At 54.6% G+C, this 13,682-nt stretch overlaps 4 protein-coding genes across 4 annotated transcripts; 3 read left to right on the top strand and 1 right to left on the bottom strand.

Moving 5' to 3' along the window:
* The first annotated feature begins 2,867 nt into the window (after positions 1–2,867).
* Positions 2,868–7,204, top strand: HER10_EVM0009881 (cell wall proline rich protein). The gene has a single exon (XM_035479353.1). The coding sequence runs from the start codon at positions 3,663–3,665 to the stop codon at positions 6,594–6,596; it is 2,934 nt and encodes a 977-aa protein (XP_035335266.1). The 5' UTR covers positions 2,868–3,662; the 3' UTR covers positions 6,597–7,204.
* A 314-nt stretch (positions 7,205–7,518) lies between these two features.
* Positions 7,519–8,834, top strand: HER10_EVM0011774 (ubiquitin-conjugating enzyme). Its single transcript, XM_035481195.1, has 2 exons — positions 7,519–8,104; positions 8,191–8,834. The coding sequence occupies exons 1-2, from the start codon at positions 7,825–7,827 to the stop codon at positions 8,514–8,516; spliced, it is 606 nt and encodes a 201-aa protein (XP_035335401.1). The 5' UTR covers positions 7,519–7,824; the 3' UTR covers positions 8,517–8,834.
* Positions 8,835–8,861: 27 nt separating this feature from the next.
* On the bottom strand, positions 8,862–11,180 carry HER10_EVM0005602 (uncharacterized protein). The gene is made up of 2 exons (XM_035475211.1): positions 9,527–11,180; positions 8,862–9,470 (listed from the first exon to the last, which is right to left on the bottom strand). The coding sequence occupies exons 1-2, from the start codon at positions 10,607–10,609 to the stop codon at positions 9,450–9,452; spliced, it is 1,104 nt and encodes a 367-aa protein (XP_035334956.1). The 5' UTR covers positions 10,610–11,180; the 3' UTR covers positions 8,862–9,449.
* Positions 11,181–11,487: 307 nt separating this feature from the next.
* Positions 11,488–13,455, top strand: HER10_EVM0012450 (RNA binding protein). Its single transcript, XM_035481846.1, has 8 exons — positions 11,488–11,686; positions 11,747–11,845; positions 12,050–12,081; positions 12,137–12,168; positions 12,221–12,272; positions 12,324–12,390; positions 12,444–12,591; positions 12,655–13,455. The coding sequence occupies exons 1-8, from the start codon at positions 11,639–11,641 to the stop codon at positions 13,179–13,181; spliced, it is 1,005 nt and encodes a 334-aa protein (XP_035335454.1). The 5' UTR covers positions 11,488–11,638; the 3' UTR covers positions 13,182–13,455.
* The last annotated feature ends 227 nt before the right edge of the window (positions 13,456–13,682 follow it).

Genomic DNA, 13,682 nt, shown 5'->3' on the forward strand with positions numbered 1-13,682 from the left:
CGTGGCTGTCGATTCGAATCGAGTTGAAGCCCCCCGCGCAATATTCGTACATAGGAACGGCCGCCGGTGTCTTTGATTGGGGTTGAAACCAGGCCGGGTCGCTCGGGTCGAGGAAAAGAAGCAAAGAAGGTGTTCAGTATACGGGACTGAATCTAGGTTAGAAGACGAAGCGAAAGTGTAATCCCCGATGAGGTGGTGCTTGGGCGGCAGCTGGGTGTATGAACCTTGAGAAGTGGTAGGTGTTGAGCAAACCATGATATGACATGACTTGAAGTGACTTGGCCTAACTTTCTGGTGCCTCATCATCCCGTCTCTTCTCTCGAGGCTTTAGCTGTGTCCTGTGGTGGCTTTCTCGCAGAATTGCCGCAAGGGGCGGATGGCAGCGATGGAGATGGAGGGGGCGTGGTCGAATGGAGCCAACGCCATTGCTGTACCTGCAGAGACGGTTGTCTGCCATCGCTACTCTGGTGCTGTTAGTCGGGCACGGCGTTGCGATGATTCGTCTCGTTTGCATCTGCCATGTGCTGGTCATCCGGTCGTCCATCATAGCACCGGTCTGGATTTGCTCCCATCGGCACCTTCTCTTGTCATCCCCCCATACCCGGAGGTGCCGTGGTTGTGGTTGAGCTGATGATGTGCGCTGCTGCTAAGGTATACTAACGTAGCTGACGGCTGAACTTAATCGCTCGCCGAGCCCTACTTGGCTTCAGTCTTTGCTGGTAAGTTGTCCTTCGAAGAAAGCCAACATCTGGTGTTTCTCTCTTTGCGAAATGGGAAGTTTCCTGCTCAGAGTCTTGCTCTGACCGTGCATTTCGTGGGCCACTTGCGGGATGCGCCGGGCAAGCGGTCCTGGAGAGTTCCTTCCGCCTGTGTAAAAAGATACGTATCGCTACCTCCCCGCATGGAAGGTCTTACCTGCCGTGCTTGCGGTGTGCTTGAGTGCTTGGGGTGGGCTTAGGTAAGGTAAGATGAGATAGAAAAAGGTACGAATACTTGGTAATACCAGGGCAGGAAATCAAGGTCAGCCTCAGTGGTGGTGGCCAACAGAAAATTCACTACCTACCTATTGCACCGCGATCAAGTACCTGAACACAAAAGCCCAAGGGTACCGTGGTCTCCGTCCCTTACACAATGCACGACACAGAGCGCACTGAACTCTCAGCGCCTCTGTTCCCTGCCTTCAGTCCACTTCTCTTCCTAGGTTCTCTTTTGACTTGCAGCAAGCCGACTCATTGCAGGCCCAGATCCACTGTTCCAGTCTCAGAACTATCGTCAAACCATTTCGATAAAAGTCAGATTCCCTTTGCCCAAACCATGAGCTTACCTGACCTGTAGAAGGGTCACGAAATAGGTACCAAATACGCGCATGAGAGACAAAGGAAAGCAATAGCGAACGTGTGTTTGAGGCCACACGAAGCGGTGAAGACGTTGCGTTGCCATTGACGGCTGAGGTGCAGCTTCGCGGGTCCTCTAGACTCTGCTACGCTCTGTCTAGTCCTCTCGCGCCAGCTTCTGCCTGGCAACCTCGTCAAGTCAACCAAGCCAAACAAGCCAACAACCTACTGGCCCGCCGCTAGGGTCAAGAAGCAGGAGAAGATGGGCCTGGGCTGTGGCCGCCTAACGACGGCCGAGTCTTAGTGCGAACTGGTACGGGTGTTAGAGCTTGCTAGCATGGAGGAGGGGAGGAAAAGGTGTGGCAGCCAACTTCTCACCGTCAACTCACCTCAGCGACGATTACTCGGTACTAGTACGGCTACTCACCATACTTCGCACAACTGCTGGAAGCAGGTACCTTGATACGCTAGAGAATCCAATCCGTGCCCTCCTCGACGACCTGGACCTGGGCCGCCCGGTCAGGTTGCTCAGGAAGTGAGCGGCTTTGAGTGAGGTGGGCGGTTTGCTAGAGGCAGGCTGGTCGGCGCACCCAACTCAGTGCAGAAATGGCTGCAAGGCAAAACACCAACCTGTCAGGGCCCGTCTAGTTGCGGCAAAGTGTGTGCGTGAATGCAGTACTTCATGCAGAATGCAGGGCAGCACAGCGATACTGCTGCACGTTAGGTTGGTTACAGACACAACCAAGACAGGTCCTGAATACGGAGGCTGTCAATGTCATCTGGAAGCGTCGAAGTGAGTAGGGAATCAGGGGCTTCATTGATGGGGATATGAATCTTCCAGCTAGGTACTCCTGATGAACTACTGATACGTTTGGAACTGTAGAGCATGCATGGTCTTCTTCTGTGTGTAAAGGCATACGTACGGGGCGTTGTACCTCAACTAAGTAGGTAGGCAGGAAACCGAATGTGGGCGCATACGAGTTTCAACAACTGTCCCAAACAGTGAATAAAGAGTACTCGACAATTCTTGTTCAGCTCTAACCGCCTCACATACACATCTTTGCTTCGACGCGACTCTCTGGATTCATGTCTTTCATGAACAACAGGTAACACTTACCTCGCAGTGCTTGCCTATACATAATATGCTCTGTTTACCAAGAGTCCAACCTACCTTCCAATCACTGGTTCATGTCTCTCTCGCCTGGTTCAAAGCTGAGTGAGGTGTGCTCTGTCAAATCCTGCGACGCGAGGTGCCTCTTTGCTGTCTGTCTGCCCCGTTCCGTATGCGTACATAGGAGAGATACCTTGCTTTGCATAGTAGATCCGGTGCGGACATTCGTACTTTGTCCTTGAGGCACTCTGAGTGATGAATGCGAGTGCGCTACGGCTGCTGCCCCATCAACCTGAACAGCCCCTGGTCGTCCCTGCCTTGCTTGTCCGGGCCCTGACTGTGACTTCCAGGTTGGAATCACAATCGCACGCCCCCTGGTCGTAGTCGTTCCTGCTGCTACTTCTCCCTCTTTTTCCCCTGGACTTCCTTCCTCCACTGCAGACTGGCCCCCCCTCTCCCCGAGCCAGTCCAAACCCAACTGAGGTTTTCCTCCCACACACCCTCCTCATCCCTGTCTTCTCACCCCCCTTTTCTCCCATCGCCAACACACCCCGACCGCTGGACCCGACTCGTCGCTTCTTCGCTGTTGTGTGTGTGTGCGTGTGTGTCTGTCCCCAATTCTAATCCTAAATCCACCCATCCATCCCATCCTCTCTTTAGTCTTCCGCGTCGCAACCCCCTCTTCTTCCCATCAACTCTCTTCCCCCCAAAACCCTTCGAGGCCGTCGTCGTTTCTTGACTTCTGTTTCGTGGTTCAATTCTAGTTGTAGATCTTGCAGATTTGCTTCTGGTCTTGTGCCGTCCGCTCCTTAACAACACCTTCAATTTTCATCTTCGATAAATAGCATTTGTCTTACCTGGTCGACCGCTTCTGTCACGTACGCAATCGTGAACGCCAATTTCGCCCAATTCCCATCGTCAGCGCGCCGCATTCGACTTGTTCCGAAAGGTGTTTATTTGCCCATCGATTCTTCCAATTCTCTTTCGCGATATCCAAAACGAAAAGAAGAACCAACTCGCCAAATCTGCCACCTTGCAGACTTAATTACCAAACCCGCCATCACCTCGCAAAACGCCCCCTGACGCGTCGTCCTCTGTCGAGCACCTAAACGATCCTCCATTCTCAACCAACGACGACCATTTTGCATTTGCGCCCTCTTTATGTCCCTCTTTTAGTTGCTGATCAAGCCTGTAGCCGCAGAGCGGCTCAGTAAAGCATGGCAACCACTGTCGGACCTGAGAGTATGATGATAGCCACAAGTACACAGGTTTTGGACGAGCCCTCGATGCAAGCGATTTCTCTTCCAGTAATGCTGGATAATTCTACTTCCTCAACATCACAATTCTCCGGACCACACTCTCCACGAACAATGCCTCCACTACCAAACCCACCATTCGTCTTCCCGGCAAGGCCCTCTTCGGCTTCTGCACCGTCGTCCTTCTCGAGAGCAACTGGGCGACGTCCGCTGTCCGCCATCGAAATCCAAGACCGATCGACCTTCAACATGAACTCAGAAGCAGCCGATCGGCCGTCAAGATCGCCCGCCCTTCCCAACTTTACCTTCAATCCCGGCGCTTCGTTGTCCCCAGAGACATCCCTCTTGCTTAGCCCGCCTCTATCCCCTCCGCCTGTGTCCCCGAGACTAGCGGCATCACCTGCAAGACCAACTGGAGTTGGACATAGGAGAGGAGGGAGCGAGTTTGTAGGAGGAAGCATTCGTTCTGGAGACTCCATCACCGTAACTGGTACAAGCCCAACGAGATCCGAAAGTGGTTTTGCGTCTCCAAACTTCCAATTGCCCCCGAAGCCTCCCGGCGGTCGTGGCCACAAACACAGACGCTCTGCTGCGCTCTCGAGCCATGACTTATCCCTCATTGTTCAGCCTTCAGCGTCCGGTGACCTCAGGGGCAACAGTGCTCCTGCAAGCCCGGCTGAATTCGATCGACGTTTAGACCATCACAATGCGGGTTTGGTCGAGAAGACTCTGAAGGGCGTTGAATCCGAGCCAGCCCTTAGAGTGCCCAGGGAACTTACCAGGCCAGTCACTGCAGATTCAGGTTCATCAAGTGGCAGGGCTTCTCCCGCAGCCAGGCCAGTCACGCGTGCTCGTGTTGGGTTCTCTGATACCCTCGAGTTCATCCCACGCCCGCTATCAATGGTGTCAAGCGATACTTCTAGCACAGTTACAGCTCGACCCGGAGGGCATTCGGTATCTGGAAGCATTTCGTCCATCATTTCCATCCCGACGACAAGTACACATGTGGAGACCGAGCCTATTATTCCTCTGGTACTCACACCTTCTCGCCAGAACAACGAGTCCAGGCCTAGCACTGCCGGGGCGGTTTTGGAACGATCCCAGAGCATCCAATCAGTCGGGGCATCGCCAAGGAGGAGAAACTCTATCCCTACCCTAATCAACGTGCCTGAAGCAGGCTCTGTCGGCCCCCCGATGCCTAGTCCAACCAAGACTCCCAAGAGGTGGTCATTCTTTGGATTGGATCCTTTCAACGCAACTGCGTCACCACTCCGCACGAGACCCGTGAGCTCGAGTTCTTCAGATTCTGGATCCAAGCCAACCAGCTCATCTTCCTCATCAACTTCAGAGCCCAACTCGGAATCGGTTGGCTTCTCAGAATTTTCGGACCACGCCGGTCAGAGAGCAGACGGCAAGAAGTCCAAGAAGAAGAAGAAGGTCAAGAACTGGGCAGGATCAATTCTAGCACGAAAGAGTAAACCGCGGAACAAGAAGTGCAAAGACCTGGATCTCACGGGCGATTCTGCCCGCCAGTTCGAGACAATCGAGCAGAAGGATGAACCCCTCACACTCTTGGTGGAACCGGAAGTGAACGTCGAACCGGTCACACCTACACTCATGGTGACGGACACCTCCAGCCAACCTCAGAGCTTACAAGAATGGAAGCCGCGCCCTGCCTCGGCCCAAGACGATACATCTTTCCCCATGATTGATCTGGATGCTGCGCTGGGTCCTTTCAACACGCCTCTTGCGAATAACCCTGAATGGGACGCTGCCCAAAAAGCCGCAGCCTCCACCAAGCGCCAGCTACACAGCGCACAGGGTATGAAGGGCTTCAGCGGACCAGGAATGCACTACCACCGTCGCGCTGAAAGCGCCCCTGAGATGGTACCATTCGATGTGGGCCGCTTTGGCATACATCGTTTTGGCAGCAGCTCGACAATGGCCGACGTGTTCGAGGAGGATGAAGAAGATGACGAGCACCCTGGCAAATGCGCTTCACTGTACACTAGCAGTCGTGCTAAGAGAGGTGATTTCAACGACAGCACGGAATCCTCCGGCGACGAGGCGACACCGCCCGCTACCAACAAAGTCCAGCAGCCCATTCTCGACGATATTTCCACCAGCGGCCCTGACGGCAGCATCAGCCGTGATCAGGTCATTAGTACGGACGCACCGAAAGTAGAAGCCAAGATGAGCGCGGAGACAGCGCCCATTCCCCTGCAAGAGGACGTCATTGTTGAAGAGCCGTTTGCCCAGATCCCCGAGTTCCGTACCGGTTCCATCTTCAACGAAAAAGCAGAGTCTACTGGTTCCGCAACTCCGTCTCCGCGCAGAATTCTCGCCAGCAAGGACTTGGCCCCTGTGGACGTCAGTCCCCTCCACCTGCCGACTGCTTCGCACGTTCCCGTCAGCCCCTATTCAATGAGCCACGCCTCATCCTTCCCATCACCCCGTTCGCCCATGTCATATGACGCTCAGCGGATTTCTACGGCACCATCTTCAGTCAATGAGGAGAACAACTTCCAATCTCTACTTCTCGGGGAGCCGGGCCCAGAAGTCAGGCTTTCCGTAGATATACCGTCATTGACCTCCAGTCACTCGACCATGACAAGGGACAGCTCTTTTGCCACCAGCTCTCAATTGAGACAGGAGCCCATACGACCCGATCAACAACGGCCGGTTTCAGTTTCTTCAGCAGCATTCGGGCGGCGGCGATCCAGCCTTGCCAGTTTGAGTAGACTTATCAGCAGTTCTCATGGGGAGCGAAGCAAGCTATCAATGGAGGTCTCATACGATGGCGAGGGTGATAAGAAGCACAAGTCCAGCAAATCGAAACGACTCAGCCGAATGATGCGATTCTGGAAGCCCAGCAAAGAGGAGGCCGCATCCTAGACTTCAATAGGAGACGCACGCCAACGAGTCAGGGCGACTGGCCACGATATAGTCAGCTTTCACCGCATACAACAAATGTGACTTCATGAAGCATGTATATGGAATTATTGTACAACTCTTTACACTTTCTCTCCGACCAGATCCTTCTGGCGGAATGATGTCTTTCTTCGCTAGGACGGGATTCGCGTCTGCAACTACATTGCCGACGCAGCCTGGCTAGCGAAAGAAAAGCATCACCGGGTCGTCACCAAAGCTTCACGCAACGCGCAGAGATGGAAACCTCGACGACTCGGCTTTTTTTGGGACACGGATTCGGCGTTCTTTGTGATGATAGCATGAGCAGCAAGTTGCATGAGCATAGCAGGTTCGCGGCCATATGTCTTGGTGACAACTGTGGGGGCCGGAAACATGTGGTTCAATGGTTTTGTTTCCGTTCTCTGGACATATCGGGGATGAAATGCGAATTTAGGAAGGCGAAAACTTGGCGAGGCAGACAAGTCGAGGCACTTTTGCAGTGTCTCTCATAGTTCTTTGGCCGGCCGGCTGTTTCAGCCCTCTAGACGATGGAAGATGGCACAAATCGCGACGTAGACAAATATTAATGAACATATTTCTGAGAGTCACTCTGAATCTTTCCACTTGACCACTTGCCAATGATACCTAGTTTATGCATTTGCATTGTGAAGACTTCAGTGACACTGGCCACAATGGCACGAGAAGGAACAAAATGGAACGCAAACGGCGTACCGACGATGCGGATGATGTTGGCCAGATGCCGGACTGAACCCGGAGTCGAGAGCCGGCGTGGGAAACCTCGGCTGAACCCATGGGACCCACCTATCCTATCGCGTCACAAGGTACGTCTCATTGGCACCCTGGGGAAGCTGGGGAGCGTGGCTCGGCTACTGCTAAGGTAAGGTAACTAAGGTAAACCCAGCCCATTGACTTGGGGATTGCCCCAAAGCTTTCCCCCCATCCAAAAAGATCATCAACAGCTATCCGTATAGCCAGCTTGCTCCGAGATCCTACTCGACCACCGTCGTAGAGCACATCAACTCATACGCGATTACATATCAATTGACCGTCTTCCCCCCTCTTACTTGCGACTCATAAGCTCCAGGGGGTCTATCAGTCGCACCACGGGTCCTCTCCCCTCCATCCGTCCGTCCGTCCATCGCGCGAGCAGCCCGGATTGCAAGCAGGAGACAGAGACCCCAACTTGTCGAAGATGTCGTGGCGCATTCAGAACCTGCCCGATTCCCAGACGAATCCCTCAGGCGCGGCGCTAGGAGGCGGAGGAGAACGAGACCGTGGCAGCAAGAAGTCAAAGTCAAAGTCCACGTCGGACGGGCGCGGCGCGATCAAGAGGCTCATCAAGGAGCTCGACGTGTGGCGGTCGGAGAAGAAGGAGGAGAGGGGCATTGAGAGGTTGGGCCCCGTCGACGACGAGGATTTGTTGACGTGGGAGGCTGTTGTTAACGGGCGGGGGATCGGGAACGGGTATGATGGTATGTTTTTTCTTCCCTTTTCTCCCCTTTTACAATCGCCCCCCTCTTCAGAACTTCGGGAATATAGCTGACACATTGGAAAACAGAGGGCCGCTGGCTCCTACACATCCAGATCCCGACAGACTACCCCATCCGCCCGCCGACGATACGCTTCGCGACGCCCGTGGTGCACGCCAACATTGCGCTGCAGACGGGCGAGATCTGCCTCGACCTGCTCAAGGACGCCTGGACGCCGGCCTACAGCGTCCTCGAGAGCGTGCGCGCCGTGCGCACGCTGCTCGCCTACCCGGAGACGGACTCGCCGCTCAACGTCGACGTCGCGGCGCTGCTGCGCGGCGGGGACGTGCTGGGCACGCGCGCGCTCGTCGAGTTTTGGTGCCGCGATGACGAGGGGCGGTATGATGGGCCGTAGAGGCAGGGCAGCGTTAGGATGGGGAAGGGGAGGGGAGGGGAGGTTGCTTTGCTGGGTGACGGCTCATACAGGGTTTGACTTGGGAGAAACTAGCCCTGCCTAGCTGGCGGGTAGACTAATGTATTCCAGTCTTCTGAAGGGAGAAGAATTTGGGTTGGATTTCAGCACCGGTTTATGTTTTTGGATAAGATAACTTGACAACATCATATATATAACGTGTACATGGAACGGGATGGGACGGGAAGGGACGGAAGGCTTGTTTGGTAGGGAGTATCCAGATGGTTATCATCATCACTCAATGACAGATTGTATAATTGCAACGAGAAGCTTACTCTGAGATAACATGTCATTTGTTCTATCACACTAGAGCCCTTGAAAACATGAAATAGGTGCTCTCTCTAATGCCGCAGATATCCTGCGCAACACGCAATCCGTCACCGCACCCCTCTCTCGATTCCTCGCGGCGCTTCGTTGTTTTTTTTATCTTACACCCTCAAGAAGCCACTTGTCAGCAGTCAAGCCTTCTCCCACCTCGCTTCAACCAGCTAATCCCCCGATGTTCCACCAGACTCCCAGATTTGTTTATGTAGTTTGCTGTGTGAAATGTACTACAAAGAACGCCCGTTGCCCAAACCCCCCGCCGCCATTTCCCGTCCGAAGAAAGTGGAACGCAATTATGTTTTGGCAAGATGTGAAAGAAAGGGGGTGAGCTGCACATAGGGCTAAAGGAGCATATGGGGTTTCTTTCCAATGAGGTCTGTTCCGCGCGTAAAATTCGTGATACCGCCGCCGATGCTGTTGGCGACTTAGAGGTGGGTGGGGGATGTTTCAACTTTCTGTTTTCCATTGAACACCTCTAGAAGAAAGGCGTGATGTACTCCTCTTTCTTGGTCATTTTGATTCCCAGATCACATCCATCGTGATGCCTAGCCCCTACTCGTTGTAGTGATAAACCTGAAGTAGTGTGAGCGGTTTTGTTGATCAATGACATCTTGACTGGATCTACTTACTCTGTAATTCGGGAGTCCAAATGGTTGCCAGCCTAAACGCTTCGCCATCTTGGCGAAACCTTCAGTCTCAATGAGGTGATAGAAGGAGAAGGGCGGGAACATGGCTCCGTCGCGGTGGACGTCTGCCTTGACGAGCAAAGCAGTGCCGCCGACGCCGTCCAAGGGGATCTCCACCGACTTATCCTTCTCATCGGTGCCCAAGTACGCCATCAGCGCGCGGTATGTCGGCATATCCTTGTATCCCTCGAGCAGGATGTCGTCGGGGCCCATTGTCTCGGCCATCTTTTGGGCAATCTCACTGTCCTGCCAGCTGTTGAAGTCGTAGGGCCGCTCCTCCATCTTCTTGGTCTCCGTGTTCATGTAGCGCTGGAAGCAATTGGGGACGATGACGGGCTTGTCGTGCGCCGCCAGGTCCTGGATCAGGGTCGGCGGGGTCTCGACAATGTCGGCGTCGAGCCAGAGCACCCACGACGTCTGGGGGCCCAGGGTCGTAAAGAGCAGCGAGTTGCGGGCCTTTGACATGACGGCGCGCCTGGCCTTTTGATTCTCCATCTTGTGCCGCTCGCCCTCGTCCTGGGATGCGATGGCCGGCTCAAAGTCCTGGCGCATGATAACGATGCTCTTGAAGCGGTTCTTCTCTGAGCCCTGGGTCTTTGTGATTTGCTCTTGCAGCTCCGCCGTCGCCGCGTTTCCTTCCTTGGTCTTGGGCAGGATGAAGCCGAGGGAGATGAGGTCGTGGGGGTAGTTGAGGTTCAAGAGGTTATCCCAGTATTCCTGGTAGAACCGCGCCATCGGCGTCAGGATGAGGACGGATTCGCGGTTGCCGATGGGGTCGGTCGTGATGGTGACATTGTTGAGGTTGTAGCGGACGACGGGCGGCGGTCTCGTGTCGCCCTTGGCCTTCTTTCGGTAGGGGGCGGTAGGAGGTGATAGATGGTGGGAGGCGGTACCGGCCGGCTCTGCCTTTGTTGACTTGGAAGGTCCGACGAGGAAGACGACGATAAAGATGCAGAGGACGGCGCCGAGGACGAGGGTCACCGGGTTCGCCTTCTTCAAGCGAACTGACCCCATGGGACGGGCCATGGCAGGCAATCTGACGAGTAGGGAGACTATGCGAAAATCATAAAGGTTGTCGAGGGATCAGAGGTAGTTGTTCGATGGTTTTCCGGCTTGGCTTGGCTTTCGCGAAGCTGCAAGCGAGCTTTAGTTATCGCGGGTATTGGGTCGTAAGAAGAACAGGTACAGTTTTCTCTCCTTTGTCGCAGGAAATTGGGGGTGCCATGCAATAGATATGAAAGATGACACTGAGCGCTCCTTCCCGTGTGTCTCTCGCCGAGGGAGTGAAGAAATTGGCCAGGTACGAGATTCCTACTTCTGGCGGGCTGGTCAATTCAAGGGAGGCGCATCGGGAGGACAGCTCTACAGTAAAGTTACACTTCAGACGACAAAAGGGGCTTAGCTTCATCTCCCTCGAGGACAAATTCCGGGCCGAGAGATCCTCCTGCCTCACATCAGGGGATGCAGGGCGCTGACGGCACGGATGATACAGGCGAGACAAGCGAGACAGCGCCTGTAAAGCTTGCGACCAGCAGCGCTATTTGGTGCTTAGACTTGCGGGTTCACTCCACTGACTTGAGTGGATAACGGTGGGCGGATTGGAAGCCACTGGGAGTCTGAGATGGGTCAAATGGAATGGATTACTCGGACCCCTGAGACCTGTAGTGGGGAGCCCACCCGGCGTCAAAACATGGGGAGCTATTTCCAGATTTCCTGTTCTGCATCTCGAAGCCAATTGGTTCTAACCTAATTAAGCAAAGTTCCAGCAGAGTCGAGGGGCTTCAGCCACGTGCCCACTTTGTGCATCCCGCGGCGTGCGCCACACTTCTTTGGCGGTCGGATGCTCCATTCAATCCGCGGTCAGCCGTGCCTACCTTTACCAGCTGTGTCTACCGCACTCGGTCACTTGAGTCGCGATCAGCTTTGTTGTCCCTTTTACATCCTGCAGCAAAGTTCACATCCCACGGTACCGAGGTGATTTTTTGACCACCCAATTCGACATCTTGGGTTGCATCAATTCTTTTTCTGGACATATTTTCCACCCAACAAATCATCATGGCGGACAAGCTGGACCGCAGCCTTGACGAGATCCTTGGCGAGAAGGTAAGGAAACCCGCAGCCTTGTACGATATGCGACCTCGGATCTGACCAAAATAATTGCAGAAGAGCGACGGCCCTCGCAACAACCGTGGAAACGGTAGAGGTGCCCCCCGAAGACGCGAACGCGAACGCCAGGAATATCCTCGCGACGGCGTTAGAAAGGTATGATGCCGCATACACAACCCGTCACCTGGTAGATCTCCAGGCTGATTGTCCAGGTTGAATGACCCTCCTCCCTCCTCATCCCGGTCGACCACGACTATCGCGCAGCTTTCGGTTCCATGCCGACCGTCTTGTTGAAGGCCGGGAGCGGTACCTGTCGATTGCAATGGCACAGCTAACAGGTGTCGCCGTCCTGCGATACAGTCCTTCCGTGACGAGCCTAGAAACCTCGATAGGTAAGTCCAGGCAGACTGACCACCCAAAGTGGCAGTAAGCTAATCCTGTGAATAGTGAATGGGTTCACGATCGATTCGAAGAGCACGGTACGACCGAATATCCTAGACCACACCTACAACATGAGCTAAAGCGGAGCAGACAACCGCCGTGCGCCGGCCCCTCGACGGAGACGCGATGAGCCTGAGCAGAGGCAAGTCCCGTGCAGTAATTCATACGAACATACGCTGACCAGATGTCACAGAGATTCGAGCAGCTCGAAAATCCGCGTCGAGAACATCCACTACGAGTTGACTCCTGACGACTTGGAGGTACGCCCCCCTAAAGGTGTCGAATACGGTGGCCCCGGCTAAAGTTTGTGCAGGAATTGTTTAACAGAATCGGCCCTGTCGCGAAGTTGGATCTCAAGTATGATCGCGCTGGTCGCTCCGAGGGCGTTGCCTTCGTTACGATGGAGTCCCGCGAGGATGCTTTGGACGCGATCAAGCAGTTTGATGGTGCTAATGCTAACGGTAAGTGCCTTTCTTTCGAGTCCCTTTGTCAGTGGCATTCCAAAGACTAACCCAATACCTCAGGCCAACCCATCAAACTGTCAATCATTGGCGGTGGAGCTGGCGGTCGATCTCGCAACCCCTTTGACTCGGCGGTGATGCCGGGCCGTCCACTTGCAGAGCGAATCTCTGCTCCCGGCGGTCGCTCGAGATCCATGTCTCCTGGACGAAGATACGATGTCGACGAGGCTGCTGAGAGAGGCATTGACAGATACGTCCCCGGAAGCCGTGGAAACCGTTCGCGAAGCCCTATGCCCCGCCGGCGCGGAAACGGTGCCGGCGGTGGTGGACGCAGACCTGGAGCTCGCAGAGAGGGCGGTAGAGATGGTGGCAGAGACGGTGGTAGAGATGGCGGCAGGGACCAAGAAGGTGGAAGAGGCGGCCGCTCGGGTAGAGACGGCCGTACTCGGAAGACACAGGAGGAACTGGATGCCGAGATGGCTGACTACTTTGGCGGAGGCAACTCCGGAGAGTCTGCGCCTCAGCCGAACGGTGGCGCTGCCGCTGCCGCGGTACCCGCCGCGAACGACGATATTGATATGATCGAGTAAAACCCTGGTCCAGCTCAGTCTGACCTTGGTTTATGCTACACGGAATGTCTCGGGCTAGTCGCCAGACCAAGTTACGAGAGAGGAGAAGCCTGGTTGAGAACCGTGGAAAGCCAGTTGTCAGAAAACCCCCCATTGTGCGCCTTCACCAATAGCATCGTGGACCCTTAACTATAGAAGTCAACAATAACACCAGCAGCTTGTTGAAGAACCTGATCTGAATCCGGATTACAGTCCGCGCATGGTCCAAAATCAGGGACTCGAGTGAACCAGGGCACCAATCAAGGATTTTGGAGTCTTGGACCCTTTTCTTCGGCATTGCCTCCGTGGCTCCTGTGTCCACTTGCCCGAGTGGTCCGCCGAAGATTTCCTGAAATATTCCTACCGATGTTACTCGGTAGGTTTGCAGATCCCCGTTTTCGCCGCTTTGGGCCCCCTGGAGACTGAAGCAACTCAACAAGGACGAGTTATCGATGATAGCGGCTGTTCCTGGGTACCTCAGGG

This window comes from Colletotrichum scovillei, assembly GCF_011075155.1.
Source record: "Colletotrichum scovillei strain TJNH1 chromosome Unknown Contig00004, whole genome shotgun sequence".
NCBI lineage: Eukaryota > Fungi > Ascomycota > Sordariomycetes > Glomerellales > Glomerellaceae > Colletotrichum > Colletotrichum scovillei.

Excerpts from the sequence above, each read along its gene's own strand:
- HER10_EVM0009881 (XM_035479353.1), top strand. The coding sequence starts at position 3,663 with ATGGCAACCACTGTCGGACCTGAGAGTATGATGATAGCCACAAGTACA.
- HER10_EVM0011774 (XM_035481195.1), top strand. The coding sequence starts at position 7,825 with ATGTCGTGGCGCATTCAGAACCTGCCCGATTCCCAGACGAATCCCTCA. Across the intron at positions 8,105-8,190 it reads GATCGGGAACGGGTATGATG|AGGGCCGCTGGCTCCTACAC; the intron begins GTATGTTTTTTC and ends ATTGGAAAACAG.
- HER10_EVM0005602 (XM_035475211.1), bottom strand. The coding sequence starts at position 10,609 with ATGGCCCGTCCCATGGGGTCAGTTCGCTTGAAGAAGGCGAACCCGGTG. Across the intron at positions 9,471-9,526 it reads TTGGACTCCCGAATTACAGA|GTTTATCACTACAACGAGTA; the intron begins GTAAGTAGATCC and ends ACACTACTTCAG.
- HER10_EVM0012450 (XM_035481846.1), top strand. The coding sequence starts at position 11,639 with ATGGCGGACAAGCTGGACCGCAGCCTTGACGAGATCCTTGGCGAGAAG. Across the intron at positions 11,846-12,049 it reads CTCGCGACGGCGTTAGAAAG|TCCTTCCGTGACGAGCCTAG; the intron begins GTATGATGCCGC and ends CCTGCGATACAG. Across the intron at positions 12,592-12,654 it reads TGATGGTGCTAATGCTAACG|GCCAACCCATCAAACTGTCA; the intron begins GTAAGTGCCTTT and ends CCAATACCTCAG.